The sequence below is a fragment of the Benincasa hispida genome, chromosome 7 (assembly GCF_009727055.1).
Source record: "Benincasa hispida cultivar B227 chromosome 7, ASM972705v1, whole genome shotgun sequence".
Lineage (NCBI taxonomy): Eukaryota > Viridiplantae > Streptophyta > Magnoliopsida > Cucurbitales > Cucurbitaceae > Benincasa > Benincasa hispida.
The window spans coordinates 12,028,708-12,053,599 of record NC_052355.1 but is presented as its reverse complement, the minus strand read 5'-3'; the positions used below and the strand labels follow the sequence as shown (position 1 = coordinate 12,053,599).

Here is a 24,892-nt window from a genome sequence, read left to right as displayed (position 1 = left end):
ATTAGTATGGGTAAGAGTTGCCAGATTGTCAACTCAACAAGCCTACTTTTTGGGGATTTGTCTGATTGGGGAGCTGGGAACTCAGTTACACAAGATAGAATTCACTCCTTCCCCCAAAGCAGGGGTAAGTAGATAAATTACTCCCTTAAAGGCTAATTCTAGGTCTTGAACATAGTGGCCACATCCTCTTTTTGGAAGAGAGGACCCAGTCATAGTGGGACCATGACGTATTGTTCATTAGAAGAATCAGTTGTACTTAAGGAGTTAGATGTAACTACAGGGGCAAAATGGTAAATTGGCCCAATTGTACTTATGAGCGATCTGTGAAAGGTTATTGCGTTGTTGATTGGTTGATATGGACACAGAAATATATCTGTAGTGAGAAGAATGCAGCTGTCAGTCTTTAGTGGAGTGCCCGACAGTTAACAGATGATGGATCTCATGACTAAAGAGTTTAGTCAGTTATTCACGTACTGTTGGAGCTTCAAGCTATAGTTCTATAAGGTCCTCTAGGTAGCTCAATGGATTCAAGTTGAGAATCAGTTCTTGGGGTTAGTTTGAAGTGTTCAAATTAATAAGAGGAAATTCAATTATATATGATATAATTGGTGTGATGTATGAGATACATCAAGTGGAGGATTAATGTAAATATGATTTGAAGGAACTCTTATACAAGAGTACCTATGAGTGGAAGCGGATTTTTCCATTTTCATTGTGACAGAATTTCCACACATACATTCTAACATACAGATATACATTGAAAACGCTAATTGTTGGCATGCTTTAAAAGATAAAACAAAAGACTAAGAGAACATACCAGTTGAAGACTCTTCTTCACAAGACAGTCCAACCATGAACAAACTCCTCTCGCTCCTTCTCATCCAGCAAGCAATCGCCTAGCACCACTATGGTTGTCTACACGAACAGCAGCGCACGAACAAAAGGAAACGGGGACGACACCACCACTCGAAGCCCTCAATATTCTCGGAGTGAGAATCCAAAGGGTGGACTTTGATGGACTTGGTAAAAGGGAGGAGGAAAGACTATTGTGTACTACGAACAAGCAAGTGGGAGAAGAGACTATTGTATAGTCAGGTGCTTAATCGTTTAGAGCGGGGTACACGATCGTGTAGTAAAAGCTAAGCGATCGTTTAGTTATGCTCAGGTGCGCTAAGCAATCGTCTAGTAAAAGTAAGTGGTTGTTTAGATAATCGCGGGCGATCGTTTAGGAAACGTGGGTGTGCGATCGTTTAGTAGGCGAGCACTATCGTATAGACTCTTAAACTAAGCGATAGAGGACCACACTAAGCGATACAAGACTTTCACACCGTGAGCGATTTAGCGTGTCTCTTGTAAAATAAAAACTATTTTCATTTTATTCTTCAATTACTAGAACTGAATTAAACTTCCCACTTTCGCACGAATTCAGAGAAAACTTCGGCCAATTATCTCATAACTGGCCAATTAATAAAATAATGAATATAATCATATTATATTCTTGACCTATAGTTTGATATCATATATCAATTATAGTGTTTTCTCCTCTACTTGATATAAATCATATTTATATCCAATTTCTTCCAAAATAATGTATCTCATACATTTAGTCAATCATATCATATATAATTAACCAGTTCAATTATATCATATATAATTGTACTTCCTCTTGTCAATTTGAACATTTCAAACTAACCCAAAAACGGATTCTCAACTTGTATCCAAGCTACCAAGGGGACTTTATGGACCTATGGCTCGAAGCTCCAACGGTACGTGAATAGCTGACTAAACTCTTTAGCCATGAGATCCACCATCCGTTAACTGCCATGCATTTCACTAAAGACCGACAACTGAACTCTTCTTACCACAGATATATTTTTGTGTCCATCGGATATAACCATTCATGAGTATGATAACCCTTCACAGATGCTCGTAAGTACATCTTAGCCAACTTACCATTTTTCTCCTGTAGTTATATCTCACTCCTTAAGTACCACTGATCCATTTAATGAAGAATACAACATAGTCCAACTATGTGTGAACACCTCTCAGGCCATGAGAAGGTGTGTGGCGCCACATCGTTCAAGCTTTGGAATCAGCCCTTAAGGGAGCTATCTATCTACTTGTCCCTGTTTTAGGGAAGGAGTGAATTCCATCTTGTGTAGCTGAGTTCTTAGCTCCAAAATCAGACGAATCCCCAAAGTGGTAGGTTTGAGTCGGCGGCCTGGCCACTCGCACTCATGCAAATCAAAGAACCGCCCTCAATGGCAGGAGTTCCCAACTCACTCAGGATTGAGGTCATGTTATCTATGGTTATCCTAGTGAAGTGAAGTCTCTGTCATGAACGGTGTTATATAATGAGACATTAACACTTCGTGGTTAGGTCTTATACAAACTCTTTGTATAGGACGCCCCCGCTCGCATGTCCCCTGCACGACCATTTGTGACAAGTCACAACACTTGTAACTATTCCATAAAGCGGGCCGCATCCGTAGCATTACCAGGATAAGGTTTCCCTCTTATATCAATATACTAGAGACCATTTTGGTTATGACTTAAGACATGATCCACGTGTATGTCACCACATACATGCTTAAGTTACATAAAGACAAGTAGGGATTTTAGTTTATTAGTTTGTGGTAAAGCAAATAAAACATCCAGATGAGCAAAATCAAGAAGTGAAGTAAAATATCATATATTATACATCACAAGCATTCGTACAAACTGTTTACAGCTACAGGACACAAGACTTTAGGGCATCAACCCCAACATGATTTACATTAAGTACTATGAAATAAAAAAAGAACTATGGTTTGTATGTTTCATGAGATAAAATATTAAAACTATAGGTTATAAATATAATATGGTAAGTTGGTTTTCATATTTATTTATAATATATTAATTATTTGATAATTATATCTTTTTTTCTAATAACCGATTGAGTGGGAGGTTATTGGTGGTTTTATGGTAACCGTAAGATAAAAGGAAAAATGTTTTCCTAAAATTAGAAGTTAACTACATTCGGAAATAACTCACAGATAAGCTATCAAGTAAAAGTGTTTCACTAAGCGATAGCTGTGCAGAGACTAAACGATCATGGAGGTTTGACTATATGATATTCATTCAGCTGATCATAGCTAAACAATCACGTGGCTAAGTCTATACGATAGGCTGCCATTTACTAAACGATTGAGCACATCGTCTATACGATAGACTATGTTATCTCCCACTTGCTCGATCGTCTACATGATTGTTGTCCTCCAGTCTTTCCTCAAGCCAAGATCATACAGAGCCCACAACTCTTGGATTCTCACACCGAGAATACCAAGGTAACCATTATGGTGGTGTCCTCACTCACTTTGTGAATCGAGTAAGACTTGATTGGTTCCATGGAGGCTGTTCGTTGTGTTCGTGTTGTTGATCGTGTTGTTGGACACATAGGAGATTGTTTGAGGAATTCTTGAAGAATGTTTCTTCGAAGGTGCGTATACTCCATCCCTTGATTTCTATCTTAACGTGCTGTAATTTCTTGTTATGCATGACTTGTTAGTTTCCGTTCTTAGACTGTAATTGATTGTGTTCACTCGAATGGAGTTTGGAACGATCCTTTCCACTGCTCATGGAAATCTTCATGTTTGATTTCCTTCACACTAGATGTGAAAAATGATATCTTTCGACCTCGAGAAGATAATGAAGAACTACTTGGTCCTAAAGTACCATGTCTTAGTGCAATAAGTGCACTAATGTATCTTGCTAACAATACAAGACCAAATATAGCATTCTCAGTAGATTTATTAATAAGATGCAGTTCTACTCCAAAAAAAAAAAAAAAAAAAACATTGGAACAGAGTTAAACATGTATTTTGTTATCTCTGAGGAATGATTGATAAGAGTTTGCTTTATTCAGACATATAAAACATTAATCTAGTTGGTTATGTAGATGCTGGATATTTATCTAAACCGCACAAAACAAGATCTCAAACAAGTTATCTGTTTACATGTAAAGAAACTGCTATATCTTGGTGATTTGTAAAGTAAACCATCGCAACCACTTCCTCAAATCATGCAGAAATTCTTGTATGACGTTGAAGAAAATGACAACCTCAGTGTTCAACATCCTTCAGAAGATAACTTGGCGGATTTATTTACAAAGGCATTACTCACACCAATATTCGAAAAGTTAGTACACAACATTGGAATGTGACAACTTAGAGAATTCAAGTGATGTATTCATGAGGGAGAATAGAAATACTACACTCTTTTTTTCTTGACTATGATTTTTTCTACTAGGTTTTCCTAGCAATATTTTTAATGAAGCCGACACTGAAGTATATAAAATAATGTACTATTTCCTTTCACTGGATTTTTTTTCCTATTGGGTTTTTTTTCTTAGTAAGACTTTAACGAGACATTTATTTTATATCATATAGATATCTAAGGAGGAGTATTATAAATGTAATGTATATTATAATATTCCATTTAGTGTAGATATCCATAACTTACCTAGATTATCAAATATCACAAACCTCCCCTTGAATTTCATGTTGCAACATGTACCCTCCATTGAATACTATATTGTAATATACATCATTATATGTCCTATAAATAGTAGTATATGGTGTATTTGTAAGACACCCCGAATATCTTTTCTACTTTGGTTCTTTTGTTCTTAATTTTTTTTTTTTGCATGTTTCTTATTTCCACGACAAAAATGTAATTTTTTTTTCTAATTTGCCTTAAAAAATCAAAATTAATGTAAATTTCGAAGATGGTTGTACGAAAATCAGGAGGGGACAGAGTTTGTGCAGCAGTTATGGCCTTGTAGCTTCCACTCTGTCAATCACTTCTCAATGGATCCAACCTCCTACCGTAGTCGTAGAACCACCAACAAATCTGAGCTCTACTCCACAGTTGTAATCCATTCCAATTCTGATTCCGACTCCGACAACCATCCCGACGATCGGAATCCTCACCGTCGACGAAGGCCACCGAGCGAAGGACAAGACCTTTACGCTACAATGCTCTTTAAGGACGTTGATAAGCCCCGGGACGATGACGATGACGATGATTCCTCTCTCCCTCCTCTCCTCAAACGCCTACCTAAGGATTTTGGTGGTGGAGCCCCAATTGACTACGAGGATGACCGTGCTTTTGATTTCGATCACGATAATGAAGACTTCGGTACCATGATCGTCAAGACAGATAGGAATCGTCCTCGAAATCGCTCCGTGTCTTCTTCAGTCTCGACCAAGCGTCGAACTTCGCCGTTACCGTTTATGCACTTTCAGCCGGGGAGCCCTGGGAAGAGAGGTGGCAGTGAAGAAGGCGATGACAGCGAGGAAGATGATGGTGATGGGTATTCTACCTTTGTGGTGAGGTCCACGGCGAGGTCGCGGAACAGAGAATCGGTTAGTGGGACTGTTGTTCGAAGGACCGGTGGTAGTCGCAGTGGTTCCAGAGATGGAGGCGGAGGACTTGATGGGTCCACGATGGGCAGAGCGGTCGCGAGTATGCAAGGTATGGGAGAGTTAGGGTTTGGGAAACAGAGGAAGGGGAATGGATCACCGAGGAGTGAGGAAGGCGGTGGTCGGATGCGCAGTAAGGTGTCCTCGAGTTCGATTCCGGAAAGTATCACCAGGGAAGATCCACATTCTAAGTATGAATTGCTCAACGAACTCGGTAAGCTTTTGCTTACATGCTAAATATGAATTTTGTTGTCAATGTGATGCATTGTTATAACGTGAATGGCGTTGGAGATGTTGAATATCGCTGGCTCATGTTAATCGTTTTGCAGGAAAGGGGTCCTATGGGGCTGTATATAAAGCAAGGGATATTAAGACCTCTGAGCTGGTTGCTATCAAGGTCATTTCTTTGTGTGAAGGGGTATGGCTTTCCGATTCCACTCTGTTTGTTTAGTCATTGATATCTGAATTCTTTGTAGTGGAAATTTACCTTGAGTTACTTTGTAGGAGGAAGGATATGAAGAAATTCGTGGTGAAATTGAGATGTTGCAGCAATGCAGTCATCCGAATGTTGTCCGCTATCTTGGGAGCTATCAAGGAGAAGAGTATCTATGGGTATAACAAATTAGTTGTCCTTGAAACCATTTCCATGAGTTAGAATTCATTAATTTATCTAGTGAATAGACTTCATTGTATCTTTCTGTTATCTTTTCAGATTTACAAGTCTTTATTTCTTGGCAGATAGTAATGGAGTATTGTGGAGGTGGCAGTGTTGCTGACTTGATGAATGTTACCGAGGAAGCTCTAGAGGAATATCAGATTGCATATATCTGTAGGGAGGCACTGAAGGTGAGATTTTCAACCAGTTGGTTGCCTTCAGACATTATGTTTGTACAAACATATTTATTTACTATTAATATGGACTCCAGTACTGGTATCTATTTGTTCGTGTTTGCATAAGGAAAAATTTTGCTTGGCTTTCTCAAGTCATGGTGAAAATCATTCAAATGTAATGAAAATGAAACTAAATTTCTTGTCAGTCATACGTTTTCTTTTTTTTTTTTTCATTCTTGCACATAGTTGGCCTTACGGGCTAACTTTACTGCAGGGCCTCACTTATCTTCATTCAATATTCAAAGTTCATAGAGATATCAAGGGTGGTAATATTTTGTTAACTGAGCAAGGAGATGTCAAGTTGGGTGAGTACACTACCTATCTGGTTTGTAGAGGAGATTAATTTACATTCCTTTTATGGTATATGGGATTATGCTGAACCTTTATTGTTGCAGTTCATTTTCTATCTTTGATTCCATTTGTTTCTATAATAACAAACTGATCAGACGTGCAACAATTGTGTTAAAAAAAATGTTTGCAGGTGATTTTGGAGTTGCAGCCCAGCTGACTAGGACCATGTCAAAGCGCAATACAGTATGTTCGTTGTATACATAATGAGTAAATTAACATGTTGGTAAAAAAAATACTTGATATTTTAAACTTGCTAATGGGACAATCTTCAAGGCTGTAACTGGCTAGCTTTGCCTTTCCTTGATGTGCGTTTTATCCTGATTTTTTGTATGCTTACAATGTCATTAGTGTTTCAGCCAATGTTTTAAAAAGCGAGAATATTGAGTTACTAGCTTATAAAAAAAAATGAGGTGTCCTCAATGACATACACTAAGCCACATGCAGCTCAGCGCTAGTGTCATGGCTTTGATTCTAAACTTGGAGATCTTAGAAATAGTAGATCTTTATATTTGGTCGTCATTTCTTGTGATATTTTATACATTTTTCAGTTTATTGGCACTCCACATTGGATGGCTCCAGAAGTTATACAGGAAAGTCGATATGATGGGAAGGTACTCAAATACAGAATAATATTTTTATCTTATTGGTATTTCCTTCCTGTGAAACCTAAATTATGAATTATTTAGAAAAATGGTTTTGAGCTTAATATGTTATTGGGGGATTGGATTGGATTAGATAATTGTTATGCTATTGAAGTTCCAGTTTTCTATTATAAAATTACAATGTTGTGTATGCGGGTTTGTCATTGATTTAGGATGCTATATTTTTCTGTTCTTTAAACAAAGTTTCAGGTAGGAAGAGCTTGCCTATTAATCAGCTTATAGGTGTCGTAACATGTTTGGAAACTTAAATTGGAACCTGCGTTAATCTTTATGAAGTCTAAACCAGCTTGAGCAAAAAATTGGAGAATTGCAGAAGCTTTCTTTGGAAGTCTAATAACGTGATGTACGAGCGAAGTCTTTTAAGTCTCAGAAATTCCTGATATATGCATGTTATAGCATTGATAATCCATAATGAGATATATAACGTTAACTGACAATTCCGTAATCTTTTGTAGCAGATTACAGTTTACTTTTGAGGAACAGACTAATTTAAAAGAAAAATATGGCATTGAAGTGTCAGTGGTGTTGTGCTTAACCTTACTGACCTTTTCATACTATAAAGCAGTCAAGATTTCTATTTTCTGTAAGAATTAAAAATTTTATGTTTAAAGAGCAGCATCTAAAGTTTTATCATAGTTAATGACCAAGTGACTAGGCAATACTCTGTCATTGTATTATATATGGTTTTTTATGTGATATTTGCAGTTTCTAGGTTGCAGCGACAGTAATTCTTTTTGCAACAATTTTGTTTTACTTTTAGGTGGATGTGTGGGCTCTTGGTGTCTCTGCTATTGAAATGGCTGAGGTAAAAACCTCATAAAACCAACTCTAGAATTTTCTTAATCTTAGTAAAATGCTTTACTATTGATACTGTATCAGTTTATTTTGGAGTTTAAAGTGTCTTGGTGATAATTCTTCACATCCTGCAATGATTTTTTTATCTGATTTCAGGGGCTTCCTCCAAGATCAGCAGTGCATCCAATGAGGGTTAGTTTATTTGAAGCATTAGAAACTCTATGAATGAAATTGTTTCTTTCGTTTTCCATCTTTCTAGTCCTGGTCATATTGAGTAGTGGTGCTGTTTTCATCCTTGGATAACTGTGTTTTTGGTTTGTATTGAACTGCATCTGAAATTGATTGTATGTTATACTTGGAATTCTTTGTGCCCAGTAGTTGGTTATGACATTTTAAAATATTTGTTATTTTTAAAAGATTGAAAATAGAGAACACTAGGTTTACGTGGAAAACCTTAGAACAGGGAGAAAAAATCACGATAGATGGTCTCTTTTTATTATTTTTGCACGCCATGAAAGTTACAATAGAAGTCATATTTATAGGCTCTAGCAAGCCCTAAAATAAAAAGGAAATAAACCAAGGGTAAAGTAAAATACTAAAATACCCTTGGTGCTATAACCTATCAACAAAGCCCTTTATTTCCAACACTCCCTCTCAAGTTGGGGTGTAGATGTCAATCAGACCCAACTTGCTAACATGTGAGTCAAAACTTTGCTTGAGTAATCCTTTGGTGAGAACATCCACAACTTGTTGACTAGATGGAATATACGGAATATAGATACTACCATTGTCTAGTTTCTCTTTTATAAAGTGTCTGTCAATCTCCACTTGTTTCGTTCTATCCTGTTGTACAGGATTATTGGCTATGCTTATAGCCGTTTTATTATCACAATAGAACTTCATAGGTAGAACACTGTCTTGGTGTAGATCAGGCAGAACTTTCTTCAACCATATTTCTTCCCAGATTCTCAAACTCATGGATCTATATTCAGCTTCAGCACTGCTTCTAGCAACAACACTTTGCTTCTTACTTCTCCAAATAACTAGGTTACCCCACACAAAAGTAGAATATCCAGAGGTAGACTTTCTCCAAGTAACTAGGTTATCCCACACAAGAGTGCAATATCCAGAGGTAGATTTTCTGTCAATAACTGATCCTACCCAATCAGAGTTGGTATAAGCCTCAATGCATTTCCTGCAGTTTTTCTGAACATCAGACCTTTACTTGGTGAGCTTTTCAAATATCTCAGAATCCGATTCATAGCTTCCATATGTTCTTCATAAGGTGCTTGCATAAACTAACAACACTAACAGTATAGGAAATATCTGGTCTAGTGTGAGATAAGTAAATCAACTTTCCCACTAGACTGATACCTCTATTTATCAATAGGAACTTTGTCAACAGAATCTCCCAGTTTCACATTGAATTCAATAGGAGTGTCAGTAGGTCTCTATCCAGTCATACCTATTTCTTTTAACAAGTCGAGAGTGTATTTCTGTTGTGAAACAAAGATCCCTTCCCTTGATCTTGCCACCTCCATTCCAAGGAAATACTTTAGATTCCCAAGATCTTTGATCTCAAACTCATCAACCATTTTCTTTTTCAGCTTGGTGATCTCAGCAGCATCATCTCTTAACAAAACAATATCATCAACATATACAATTAGAACATCAATTTTCCCAGATACTGATCTTTTTGTAAACAACGTATGATCAAAGTGTCCCTGAGTGAAACCTTGGAACTTAACAAAGGTAGTAAACTTGTCGAACCATGCTCTTGGGAACTGTTTCAAATCATACAAAAATTTCATGAGTTTACAAAACTGATGATCAAACTAAGCTTCAAAACCTTGGGGGAGGGGGCTCAGCTCATATGAACCTCATCTTCTAGTTCATCATTCAGAAATGCATTTTCAACATCAAGTTGGTGGAGAGGCTAGGCTTTATTAACTGCGAGGCTAGGCTTTATTAACTGCGAGGCCAGTCTTTATTAACTGCAACAGAAAGGAGGACTCGGACCGTGTTTAACTTCACTACAAGGGAGAAAGTCTCAGAGTAATCTATCCCATAAGTTTGAGTAAACCCTTTTGCTACAAGTTTGGCCTTGTACCTCTCTAGAGTTCCATCTAATGTAAACTTCAGAGTGAACACCCACTTGCACCCAATTGTTTTATGCCCTTTAGGAAGAGCAACAAGGTCCCACGTATTATTCTTTTCAAAAGCTCTCATTTCTTCCATAATATCAATCTTCCACTCAGGAATTTCCATAGCCATATGTGTTCTTCGGTATTGTTACTGTATCAAGTCTGTCAGTGAACGTCTTGAACTTAGAAGACAGATTACTGTAAGACATACTATACATGGGGTACTTGGTGCAAGATCTGGTGCCCTTTCTCAATGCAATCAGCATGTCAAGAGAGATATCATAATCCTCTAGTTTGTCTGATTCCTCATCTGTAATGGGATTTTGATTGCATTTTTCAGCCTGAGGGAGAATCTCACCCTCTTGTGTTTCTGTCGAAGTCTCATCACTGCCTGTAACCCTGTTATTCTCTGGAACTAACATATCATTCCTGTCATTCTCAGTCAAATCAACAATATCATCCTCAACACACAAGTTAGTATTATAAGGGCTTGTAGTTCCTTGAGCTTGTGTTGGTTCAGATTTATGGATCGGAGCCGGCAGAGCAGTTAGGGGCACCATTTCCTTTATGAGATTCTTCCTGTAGTTGGTTATCTAAGGGACTTATTTGGTGGGTAGAACGGTGTCATGGGCACTCAGGATAGGTTTAGGAAGGTCAATAGGGACTGAAGATGTGGACCAGTTAGTATCTTCACTAGTACTCTCCCTCTGAAGATGACTAACGGGAAAGTTTATCCTTAAGGAACGTTACATCCATGGAGAAGAAGTATTTTCGAGAAGAAGGGTGGAAGCATTTAAAACCTCGCTGGTGAAGGGGATACCCAATGAATTTACATTTTTGAGCACGAGAGATAAACTTAGTTTGGTTAGGGCCATGACAATGGACAAAGGCAGTGCACCCAAAAACCTAAAGAGGGAGATCATTAATAAGCCACGTGGTAGGGTATGACTCCTTAAGGCATTCAAGAGGGATTTGGAGTTGGAGGACACGGGAAGACATTCGATTAATAAGATGAGTTGCAATCAAAATTGCATCCCCCCGTAAGTAAGATAGAAGTGAAGTAGACATCATGAGAGACTATGCAACCTCGAGAAGGTGACCTTTTCAACCACCCTATTCTGTTGAGGTGTATACACACGAGCTTTGGTGGACAATGCCTTTAGAAGACAGGAAATCACAAAGAGTGTTATTAAGGAACTCACGACCATTATCACTACGAAGAATAGCAATTTTGGTGTTGAACTAAGTCTCAACAATAGTGTAAAATTATTGAAATACCAATGAAACCTCAGATTTATCAGTGAGGAGAAAAACCCATGTAAGACGGGTATGATGATCAATAAAGGTAACAAACCAACATTGCCCCGAAGAGGTGGTAATACTCGAAGGACCCCAAACATCACTATGGATAAGGGTGAAGAGCCAAGAAGGTTTGTAAGGTTGAGACAGAAAAGTGACCCTATGCTGTTTTGCACGAATGCACACATCACAAGATAGAGAAGAGACATCAATTTTATTGAATAAATGAGATAATAAATATTTCATATGTTTGAAATTTGGATGACCAAGGGCGAAAATGCCACAACATACAATCTTTTTTTTTAAGTTGAAAAATTATAAGACAACAAACTAGTCCTATAACAGTTCCTAGAGGAAGCATCATCATCATCAAGGAAATAGAGTCCCCTATTGTGCCGGGCAATGCCAATCTTCTTCCCCAAGCTCAAGTTCTGAAAGAAAACATTATTTGGTGAGAAGGCAACTTGACAATTCAAATCTCTCATTATCTTACTAATAGATAGTAAATTGTGAGATATTTTGGGTACGTGCAACACATTCTATAAAGTTAAACCATCAAAAGGAGAAATATGACCCTTGCCTGCAATAGGAGCAAAGGACCCATCTGCAATCCAAATCTTTTCGTTACCAGCATTCAGAAGATATGATAGAATATTATTAGAAGATCCAGTCAAATGATCTGTAGCCCCTGAATCAAGTATCCATGGTTTCTTACCATTTATGCTGAGGAGATTTAAGGATTGAGAGGTACCTATTGAGCAACTACCTCAAGGGAAGAGACACCAGGATCACTTTGGCAATTCACCTGAGGTTGTGACTGGGAGGCACTTGTAGATTCACTCATAAGAGCCCGACCGGGATTGGAATTGTCATTTGGAGGACGTCTTCTGCCATTTGGTGGTCTACCATGTAACTTCCAACACTGATCTTTCATATGCCAGAGTTTCTTGCAATGTTCGCAGATCGGGGTCTGTTTCCCGTTTTACTTGTCACTATCAGAACCAAATAATTTTGCATTAAAAGCAGCAGAATCAGTAGCAACCGTGATGTTCATAGCATTGGCTCTATCTTCCACTAGACAAACTTCAGAACACACTTCCATAAGAGAAGGTATAGGCCTTTGTTCGAGTATACGACCTCACACTACATCGAACTTGGAGTTCAAACTAGCTAGGAAATCATAGACACGATTGACTTCCTTAATCTTGGAATACTAAACACCTCCACAAGGAAAATTCCAGATAATTTCACGACATAGATCCATCTCCTGCCAAGTTAAGGACAATTTGTTAAAGTATGAAGTGACATCCATCGTCCCCTATTTGCACTCGTGAGCCTGTTTACGCAAAGTGTAGAGACGAGACACATTCTGCCTCTTAGAATATAATTTCTAAACTACATTCCAGATATCTCGAGTAGTTGCAGCACACAATGGTTTCTCTATTTGAGGTTCCATACTATTAATCAGCAGTGACCGAAGCAGGGAATCTTCTCCTTTCCAAATGTGCTCCTAAGGATCTCCCGGCCTAGGTCTTGGTATCTTACCAGTTAGATACCCAAACTTGTGACGCCCTTCAAGAGCCATTTTAATGGACTGAGATAAGAAGTAATTCTGACCATTCAACTTTTCTCCTGCAATTAACCCTGTGGAATTTCTCATAGATCCAGACAAATAGTTTGCAAAAGTTAAAGCAGGAAAAGAGGTTACTAGATTCTCTGGATGCATCGGTTGACCGGAAGGAATATTAGAATTCACTATACTAGAATTTAAGTTTGTGGAAGCACCTAGGGTTGCCCCAAGAGCAGTGATTTGTTGCTGAAAACTTGCCTGAAGATTAGCCAACCGTTGTTGTTACCGGAGATAAACCAATCGAACCTTGATGTTTATAACTAGGTGGCTCATGATGAGGAAGGCCCCGCGACTGCAAATAAGGAAAGGAGCTGGGGATTCCCGGAATTGCCACGGCAGGGGATTTACCTTTGTGGTAGGTGGACAACTCACCAATCTTGGCTTCAAGGTGTAGGTTTTGGCTATTGGCAGTGAGGTTGGAGGGATAGGCAGCAGTGACTCTCGGTAACAAGGGAGGAACGCTGATGGCATTGTGAAAAAGGGTTGTGGCGGTGCTAGGGTTTCCATCAAAGGGTTGCTGCGGCGCTAAGGTTTCCATCAAAGGGTTGCGGCGAGGCTAGAGTTGGACGGATATGCAAGGACTGAAGGTATCGATTAACCTTGGACAGTAGTAACAACGACGATATCAGTAGCGGCAGAGTCGATGACGGCAGTGGTCAGAGGCCCCATCGGCAGCTGTGGCGGAAGCGGGATTGGTGCAAAACTAAGATTATCTTGCATCAGTTGGTTTCTGCCAATGGCGACTAGGTTTTTGTCACCACGCTCTGATACCATGTTAAAAGATAGAAAATAGAGAACACTAGGTTTACGTGGAAAACCCTAGAACAGGGAGAAAAAACCACGACAGAGGGTCTCTTTTTATTAGTTTTGCACACCATGAAAGTTACAATAGAAGTAATATTTATAGGCTCTAGCAAGCCTTAAAATAAAAAAGGAAATAAACCTAGGGTAAAGTAAAATACCCTTGGGCTATAAACTATCAACAAAGCCCCTTATTTCCAACCGTTATTAACATTTTTTTGTGTTTTACTACTATTAGTCATCATTTTGAAATTAGCCAATTTTTTTTAAAACAGTAATTTCATGAGTTTGTCTTTTCTTTTTTTCAAATTTGACTGATTAATCAAAAGTATTTTCAAGGCTAAATTACAAATTAGTGCCTAAACATGGTTGTCTACTTAGTCCTTAAGTTTTCAAGTTTTCAAATTTGGTCCTGAATTTTAAATTTTTATATTTAATAGATCAATTAATTTTTTGAATTCACAATCTACTAGACACAAAATTGAAAGTTCAGAATTTCATTAGACAATTTAAATTTATATCTAATAGATCAATTAATTTTTAAAAAGTTCTAACTTTTCATGGAACTAGTAGACACTAAATTGAAAGTCTTAGGACCTATTAGACATATAAGTGAAAGTTTAGAGACCTATTAGACACTTTTGAAAGTTCATAGACGAAATAGACATAATATACAATGTTATGGGATTGAACTTGTAATTTGCCTATTCCAAGATGAAAAAGTGGGTCAAGAAACCGTGAGAAAACTAGAATAATTTTTTAAAAGTTGAAGACTAAAAATTAAGTCTTTATCATTTGCTTTAAATTTTGGAATTGGTTCTGTTTCTTTCACTTTATTTAATTTTTTCCCAGATTGATTTTTTATGAGGATTTTCTCATGTGTAACAGGTTTTATTCATGATATCAATTGAGCCGGCTCCAATGCTTGAAGACAAAGAAAAATGGTTTAATTAATTTTCTTACACCATCTGTTCTTCAGGATACACTCTTTTGAACTGAAACTTTGTTATCATCTATTGGAATTATTTACTTATTCTCAATCACATTGCATATCAATTTTGGTATCTTGATGCAACTATATATATATATATATATATATAAAAAACAAGTTTCATTGAGAATTAATGAAAAAATATGATAACAAAATACAAGCCCTCGAAAGGAAGCTCTCCTCAAAGGACTCCAATTGTGCAAAATAGAAACCTATAGAATAATTACAAAAGCTTTTCGAAGTTGAAGTCCAAAGAGAAACATGAAATCTATGAGCGATCATGCATCTGAAAGGTCCTTTTCCATACCTTTAAAACACTATTATTTCTCACTCTAAAGATCCAACAGAATAGTACACACCCCAAAAAGCCATAAAAATCAGCCCTTTCCGCAAGAAGGTAGATGGAGGAGAAACTCTATAATCATATCACTCCTATCCCTGTGATAGGTGAGCATAAACTAAAAGTTTGGAAGAAGCAACTCCGAGCAAATCTTGGAAACTCACAAATCACATCTTGAAAATATAACATCTACGTCTGAAAGGTCGAAAGAGAAATATGAAATCTATGAGCGATCAAAAATCTATGAGCAAATCTTGTAAACTCACAAATCACATCTTACTTTTTTTTAAGTAAGATCTACGTCTTCCTCTTCGCCTTCCAACAGAGAATGTAACATAAGGAACCAACTAAGGAGGGCAACTTTCTCGTTTGTATAAAACCTACCAAGTAAAGAACTCAACTTTCATTGGAATCTTTATCATCTAAAGAGTAGATAAAAAACACTCACTAATGGGAGAAGGGTCCAATAAACACCTAAAGAAAGTTTTACAAGAAAAATCACCCGAATGGTCAGGACTCTGAAGAGAAATGAAAGAATGTATTAGGGCATACCAAAACGCAAAGCCAACTAAAAAAGAGAGAGAGAGAGAGAGAGACTACAAAAATGGAATCTAATCCAAGAAAATCAAACTAAGATCATAGTTTCAAAAAGGCATAGTTACCCATGCCTAGAAGGGTCTAGGAGATTTTGAACCCTTGCCAGCTTCCAAATCCCATCACACGATCTCTCCACCTGTCTGAAAATTTTATTGTTCCTCTTAGGCCAAGCTCTCTACAAAATAGCAAAGAAACTAGGTTGTCGCAAAATATTGCCCAAGCATAATTGTGGCGATTCCAAGCCAAAGATAAACCAAAGATCTCCATCCAACGAAGCCAGAGAGACTGAACAAATTGACAACCCCACAACAAGCGATGTAAGTCCTCTACCTGACACCTACATAGAATGTACCAGTATGGGTGCAACACAAAGGAAAACCGTCTCTGAGCATGGTCTATGGTGTTGACTTTTCCATGTAAAATCTGGCAATCTGCCACAGAAAATTTTATCTTCCTAGGGGTTTTAACCATAGAGGAGAAGCAGAGGCAGTTTGGTATGCGGAATATTCATATAACATACAAACAAAAGATTTGCAAGAGAACTCCTTGAAAGAAGAGTTACAATATTTAACACCTAAAAGGCAGAAGGAAAGACACAAAATGAGACTTCTTGCTCAAAAGATGATATAAACATGAGAAAAACTCATGAAGACAAACGCCCTCCCTCTGAGACCCACTTGAAAAGGCATGTTCTACTCGCAATAACTTTATGCCACAAAGTAACATACTTCATGAAGAACTACCTCAATCATTTCACCACCAACACCTCGTTTAGTAATCTCAAGATCCCAATCCCTAGGCCACCCAACTCCACTAGCTTGCTTTCTAATCTCTTCTTCTCATGTCCATATCCTACTAGAAAGCATAAATACGGATACGAGATACAAATATGACACGACACGATGTCTTTGGGTAAGAAACTGGGCTTTTATTTTCTTAAAAAAATGAAAGAATATATAAGGATATAAAAAAAAAAAAAATCATAAAACAAGACTTCATCATCTTTTTTTTTTTAAAAAAAAAAGGAAATAAACCCAACAATAATATGTTTATTAAAATATCCATTTTTATAATTATATATCATTTTCATACAAGAAGGAAATTTAAAGTCAATCAGCTTATGCATTTATATGCTTAAAAGAATATAAGTCTGATGTATTTCACTCACAAATTTTAATTTGTTTGTTGGATATTATTATGTGTCTATTTAGTGTACTTAATAACGGTTCAATAAGTGTCTACCAAATGTTGAAACTTGATTGGCTTTGTACAACTAATGTCTTGCACACATTTATTATGCTAACAAGTTTCCAATACATGTCCAACAAGTGTCTGACATTTGTCTGAGACAAATACTAGCCAAATTAAAGTGTCCATGCTTCTTGGATATAAATATTTGAAGTGTGTTGATTGAAAGATCCTAAGGCTGTGGATCAGCATCTTTTTGTTATGAATTTACTTCCATTTGCTCAATTAAATATGTTTCTCTTCAAGGGAAAAAAATGACTTACCTAATATCTGTAACCTGTACCAAAAGTGTTCACAGCTTGATGTGCACACACTTATTCCGTCATGATGCTTAAGTTGGTAGGGGTGCCAGGTTATTTTGTTCGTGTAAACTTGGTTTTCTGTTAAGGAGTTGAACTATGTTTACTGTTCATCTGATAAGTGTGTTGCTGAATTTTCAAGTGTTTGTACATTATTGTTGCCGAATTGATCTCTAGTATTATAATCAAAGTTTGCTGGCCTTCTCATTTTAATTTTCTTTGAGATATATTACTACGTCAGTGTTTTATACCATGTGGTGCATCTTCTCCTTTCAGGTCTTTGCTGTTCCACGATTTTGTTGCAAAGTGTCTGACAAAAGATCCTCGTTCACGCCCTGCTGCTTCTGAAATGTTGAAGGTAATGCTTGTCAATTTTGTCTGCCAAATAAATGAGGACATCTTCCATGAGCTAGCCACTCATATGTATTCGATCATCGACATTTTTTCCTGGGGGAGAAAACTAGTATGTTAATGAACTATGGTCACTAACATAAACTATGGTCTCCTCTAGTCTGACAGAGGCGGCTGAACAAAAATGTGGAGAAGTATTTGAACCATCAAGTTGTTGAATAATATTTTATTAATCGGTCATCGATTTCCTTGGAGCTTCACAGAGACGTTTCATTCATTAGTCTTCCTTCATTGACCAGTCATGAGAAATAAATTTTGGTCACCTATGTCCAAAATTCCAGGAATTTAATCTACAAACTATTGTACATTATTGCTTTTATAAAATTGCATTAGAATTGTTATTGTCTACATTGGTTGGGTTATTTTTCTCACTTCCAACGGGTTTTCTGTATATAGTTGAAATATCTAGTTAAATTTTATTGTATTCCATTTCAATTTGAAAAGTAGTTTTTGTTTTGCATGCACAGCACAAATTCATTGAGAAATGCAGATGTGGAGCATCGGCAATGTTGCCCAAGATTGAAAAAGCTAGGAAAATCAGGACTTTAATGGCTCAGCAAGCACATAATATTGCTCCAGATGCATCAGGAGATGGTGTAAGGGCTTTGCTCAATGTGCATGTATATTGCGTGGCTGAGAAGTTCCTCTTTCAGTAATGGTTTTATTTTAAACAGACAATAGTAGCTGCAAATTTGAATCAAGATTATGGAGATACTGTTCCTTCAAAGCCTCAGAACATTGGACATCAGGTAGCAAATGAAATGGCAGCTGGTGGCACTTGGAGGAAGCAAGAGCAATCAGGCTCTGAACTTGTAGCAGAAGGTATGCATTTCATTATGCTTAATAAAGTCAATGGGACTATTATTAACTTTTCAATGGTTGAAAATTTGAGTGGTATGAAAATAAGCTATTGTAATTTTAAGAGTTCAAAGACTCATGGGACATACATATGCTTTCCGTTAATTGTTTTTTATGACATCCTTAGTCCTGGTCTGAGGCTTTTCTTTCCTCCCTTTTGGAATCTCTCTCATTTAAATATAGATTTCTAATTCACGTGCAAATAATTGCTGTAAATTTTCATAATCATTGGTAAATCGGTACATCTGAAATTTTGTAATATAAGTTTACATATTGCACCTGAAGCTTCTTTAAGTAGTGTTTCCAGATATTAGGTGAATATGGTTGTAATCTAAGACGCATGGATATGGATACGACACGATAGCGACACGACATTTTTTAAAAAAATTTAGGACAGGGACATGACAAGGATATGTTTATTAAAACATACATTTTTTAAAATATTATACAAGAATTGTTTCATGTTTGCTTCCTTGCTATTCAATGTTTATACCCTATTTGCCCACTTATATTCAACCCGATTGAGATCTAGTGAGAAATATTTTAAAACATTGAACTTATCCTAACTCACATCTTTTTCTTAAAGATTATTTCGCATGATATCAAAAGAAGAGATTTTGAGAATTAATCTTTTACTTTGTTACTTAATGTCAAGATAAATTGTGGATTAATCTGGTCTGTGCCTACATGTGAGAAAAGTTTTTAAATATTGCCTTGGAGGATAAAAATTATCTAAACACCTTAGGGCCTATTTGATGATCATTTCATTTTTTGTTTTTTGTATTGTGAAATTATGTTTGTTTCCTCACCATTTCTACATCGTGGTTTTCATATATCCTAAGTAGCATTTGAATTTTTTTTTTGTTTCTTTACCCAAAAAAAAAAAAAAAAAAACTTATTGTTTTTAAAATGTGGCTTTGATTTTGAAACATTCCTAAAATTTAGATATCAAATATTAAGAAACCAAGTGTCGAAGTAGTGTTTATAAGCTTAATTTTAAAAAATCAAATGATTAGTGAACGGGGCCACATTTGATATTTTAGTAATAAGTAGCATTTCCAATACAGTGTATGAATATCTTTATTTGTAGGTACTTTTGGCACTGTAATAGTCCATGATGGAGATGAGAATGATAAGGTGGCCTCTCAACTGGGTATTGGCACTGCCGAACCACCAACGGGTTCCTTACGCAATGAGAGCCTATTCGTTAGTGTACCTAGAGTCGACTCTAGGTACTCTCTTTCTGATCTTGCTGATGTGTTGTATTTCATTTCTTCGATTGTAAATTAATTGATTTAACTCTCAATGATTATGCTATAGGTTATGAGAAACAATGTATTATCATTTTATCTCATAATTATACTACCTGTATTCATTTGAAATCTAATCTTTGTGAACCTTCTGTAGTGTGCTGGATCGTTCCGGAGGTATTGTAAATAATATTCTTGATGGGAAATCGGATCCCTCCATGCATGCATCTTCACCTTCATTTTTGGGTATTCATGAGCATAGCACATCGAAGAATGAAACTGTCAGCCGGAAATCATTTGCTCTGCAGGACAAGGTAACTTAAGTACAAGTGCATTCTCTCTTCTTGATTGTTTCTCAAGTTTCATGGTGATAACTCTAGAGAAATCAAGGAAGTGGGAGATTTTTCATTCCAAGATTTCCCCTTAAGCCCAATCCTGTACATAATATTTTTCCTGAGTGTAAACTAGATCTGTTTTGTAGGTTGTACAACTGTATCCATGAGTTGTATCTGTTTGTGTGTGTGTATATATATATATATATCTTGCCAATTATAATTCTCGTTTGGTCAATGCAATTCGGAGAAACCTTTTGTAATCTTTTGGCTTTTTTGTTTTTATTTATTTATTTGAGTACTAATCCTTTGTCTTCTCGGGGTTGGCATTGTACCGCACCACTAACACTCATTGTACTTTTTGGATAACAGTTCTTGGGAAACATATCATGAGCCTTGATTTATCATATAATCTCTTGGTTATATTTTAGTTTAGTTGTTTAGGCCCATTTGGTAACCATTTCGTTTTTTGTATTTGGTTTTTGAATTTTTTTTTTTTTTTTTTACCATGGTTTGCATATTTCTTAAGTACAAAAGTTATACGCTTAGTCAAATTTTATACACAAAAACAAGTTTTTAAAAACTACCTTTTATAGTTTTCAAATTTTGGCTTCATCTTTAAAAATATGGATAAATAATAGATAAGAAAACAAGAAATTTAGGGGTGGGAGAGGTGTTTGTCGGCTTAATTTTAAAAAACAAGAAATCAAATGGTTACCAAATGGGTCTTTAATGTTTTGCTTGTTATTCACATGAGCCTTTTCCCCTGGCCACTAATCTGTTTCTTCTTTGGCTCTAATACAATTTCGTTTCTTATAAATAAATAAGTGGATCTTTTGCCTTTGCAGCTTTGGTCCATTTATGCAGCGGGTAATACTGTACCCATTCCGTTCTTGAGGGCTACTGACATATCCCCTATTGCTTTGTTATCTGACAATGTCCTCGGAGGCGTGCAGCACGACAATAGGGGTACTGTAGCAGTGGAGACGCTTCAGGAACTTTTCACTGGCGATGGACAATCAAGAAAGGGTCGTAGGGGTCAAAATGAGGTTCTCCCTTCTTGCATCTCTCCTTTTAGCACTTTTCTGATTCCGTATTCATTTCTCTCACAAACCCCTAAAACATTTGTTCTTTTCATTTTTCGCATTGCAGATTCCCCTTCCACCTAGTGTTTATCAAAGACTTACTTCAAGTCCAACACTGCTGAACCTTGCCCAGGCTTTAGCTTACCACAGAATGTATGTCATCTTATTTGGTATTATTATTATTTCTATTTCCCTTTAGAAGCATAACCAATATCTGGTGCTGTTCTTCTCATAACTGTAGCTCTCAGAAGAAATATCCACCTGCTGTCTCCTTTGCTGTTTATGTGCCCTTTAGCTCTCACCTCAGTCTTGACCCGTTTCTAACCCAATGTGTATTTGTTGATCCTTTGGGCTTTGTTTGGCAATCATTTCATATTTTATTTTTTATCTGTGAAAATTAAGTCTATTTCCTCTCAATTTCTTTCAATGATTTGCATTTTTTAAAGTATAAGAGTTAAGTTCTTAGCCAAATTTTTTAAAAAAAAAGGTTTTAAAAGGAAAATTAATTTAAATGACAAAACTGCTAAAAATATTTACTAATAGCAAAATCTCACAATCTATCTGTGCTAGACTACAATAGACTACTATCTGTGAGGTCTATCATAGATAGACAATAAAATTTTGCTATATTTGTAAATATTTTGATTTATTTTCCTATATTTGAAAACAGCCATTTTAAAAAAACTACATTTTTTTTTAGTTTTCAAATTTTAGTTTGGTTTTTTAAAATGTTGGTTAAAAGTAGATAACAAAGTAAGAAATTTAGAGGTGAAAGAAGTGTTTATAGACTTAATTTTCAAAATCTAAACTAAAAATCAAATGGTTATCAAACGGGACTTTGGTTGTCAACATTTCTCTTTTTATACTGATGCCGAATTTAAATAAAGCCATTTATATTTTTCTTAGTTTTGGTATCATTAGGCTTGACATGCATCGGACCTTTTCTCAAGGTTTCAACTCGCTGGTCTGCTTCGTTTCATCCATGGCAGCATTAGAAATAAAATAAGCCCTCCATCTGTTTTTTTTTCCTTTTAATTATAGAAGGGAATTTGAATTTGTTGCAGGTGTTACGAAGATATGCCGCTTCAGGAGTTGCAGGCAACTCAAGAACAACAAACCATTCAAAATCTTTGTGATACACTTAGAACTATCCTCCGTTTGTAGATTGTTTTACACTCGCTCTCTTATTATCGTCTCCCCGAAAGTTTGTTTTATCTTTCGCTTCCTTCATAATGTAAGAAAAACAATTTTTTAACCCTTCCCACTATGCCATTTGCTTGAAATTAGTTTGAGTGGTTACTAATGCCTGGTCTTTGTGCCATCATTTTGTTCATTCTTTTAGTTTTGATTTATGGGTGTGTATTGCTTAAAATTGCATTTGACCTACCATTGTCTCAACTGTCTAATTTCAGTCATCCTTGCAGCAAAAGGAACTCTACCCCTTTTTGAATAAGGGGTTTTTCCAGAGTCGGTAGAGAGAGAACTAATTGAAAATTTGCTTTGGAAATTACTTCAATCAGTAGGAACTGCATGTCGGATACCACTCTGCAAAGGTTAATTTGGTAATTTGAGTTTTATCACACTTTTTCTTTTTTATTCATAATTACACTCACGAATTTGGAAAACTAAGGCTTCGTTTAATAACTCTTTTAGGTCTGGATAACCATTTCATTTTTATTTTTATTTTTTCATTTTTGAAAATTAAACCTATTTTCTACTCATTTCTGGTTGAATTCTTAGTAAAAAAACAAAAATAAATTCTTAAAGATCATCCCAAGTGTAGAGATTTATCCATAATTACGAAAACTATACTTGTGACGTGATTATTGCAATTATCTTCAAGATACCATCTAGCTGTGCTCTACTTGTTTCTTGGTCGTTAAATGTGAAGAAAATAAGACCTAGTTCATTATCCTGTTCCAGCATTAGGGTTGTCTCTACCTGATTGTCATTTTAGGCCATCAATCTAATTGCGAATTTCGATAACATCCAAAATTGAAACATTTTATTTGAGAACAGTCTTCACGACTTCTACCTTCGCTTGAAGCTTCTTTGCCTACCTCTATTTGAAGAAGTTTCTTTTGAAGTTGTGGATCTTTCATTTTCTGTCACTTTGTCCAACTCTTTTTCTATTAGATCCCTCTCTGGAAGAAGTTTGCAAATGAGATCGGAGAGATTCTATTAAGTTGCTATAATGCTAACTTCTAAGTTGCTTAGCTCTAAAAACCAAGCGTATTTACTTTAGAATATAAGGGGGTATTTGGTCTCCAAGTTGTGTTGGGTTGGGTGGGTAAAAAAAATCCACCCATCATTTGGTTTACCAATTATTAAAGAGGTTTATTATCTCGTTATTTGCGTTAACTCACATTTTTCACCTCGTTATTCGCATCTAACTCCTCTAATTACTCTCTTCCTATAATAATTATCAATTCTACTCAACTCAATTTTGCGCGCCAAACGCCCCATAAGTGTTTATTGTTAGAATTTATGTCATTTGGAGTTATTACAAGTAAAAACAAGTCAAGCATGTGTTGAATTCATGAGTTAATAATACAAAAGGAAGAAGTTTAAAGTAAATAATTTTATAAAGAATTTATTAAGTTTTTAAAGTTGTGTAGAAGCTGGAGAAAAGACCCAAAATGTAGCTGCATTTTAAGGCTGGATAAAAGGAAGTTATCTCATGTACGTTTGAGTCGATCTCATCATTGGGTCGGGTCGGCCAGTCCAAAGAATCAAATGCCTAAGTGTGGCTCAAGTCGACTTGAACATAGATACATAGCCCAATCCAGGGGCCTTGCGCAATGGGCCAAAGGTGGATTGGACTCAAACAGGTCCTTTAGATCGAGCTCAAACTGGCCCTTTATATCTATTATATTATTAATTTTATTTTTAAATTTAAAAATAACCTTGAACAGACTTATTTATAGAGTATGTAATCCCCACTCATTCTTCGATTTTTCCAATGTGAGACAAGAATAAAGTGATTTTTTTTAATAATTTTCACTTTCCAACTCTCATCCACCCTTGCATTTAATCCCCATTTATTGTTTTAGCATGCATGTGTATAGGTAGTTGCTGAATTGATTTTTTAAAATATATATATATATATACTCTAAAGCATGACCCGAACAAAAAGAATTGGAAAAAATTCAATACACGTGAGAAATTATTACAAACACACAATAATTATCTCCCTGATCTCAATGACAATAGCACTCTCAAAACTTTTGTATTATTCACATCCTTTGATTTCACTCTCAAACTAGAGAATACAAAAGGGAATTTAACGCTTAAAGTGTTTTTATCTCGGACAATTTGAAATAAAAGCTATGGGCTCCTTAGTGCTTAGAGTCCATTACTTCTTTGAACCTTTCCAATGTAGGAAAATTACACTTAATTTTTTTGTCAAAACCCAAAAAATTCCACCTCGACAAGATATTTAAGAA

General features: G+C 36.2%; 1 protein-coding gene across 1 annotated transcript; it reads left to right on the top strand.

Moving 5' to 3' along the window:
* Positions 1-4,675: 4,675 nt before the first annotated feature.
* LOC120081565 lies at positions 4,676-22,779 on the top strand. Its single transcript, XM_039036564.1, has 18 exons — positions 4,676-5,676; positions 5,792-5,880; positions 5,967-6,074; positions 6,201-6,308; positions 6,568-6,658; positions 6,835-6,887; positions 7,253-7,315; positions 8,127-8,171; positions 8,318-8,353; positions 14,924-14,979; positions 17,787-17,868; positions 18,389-18,517; positions 18,596-18,743; positions 19,870-20,011; positions 20,187-20,343; positions 21,210-21,410; positions 21,514-21,599; positions 22,511-22,779. The coding sequence occupies exons 1-18, from the start codon at positions 4,848-4,850 to the stop codon at positions 22,608-22,610; spliced, it is 2,523 nt and encodes an 840-aa protein (XP_038892492.1). The 5' UTR covers positions 4,676-4,847; the 3' UTR covers positions 22,611-22,779.
* Positions 22,780-24,892: the final 2,113 nt, after the last annotated feature.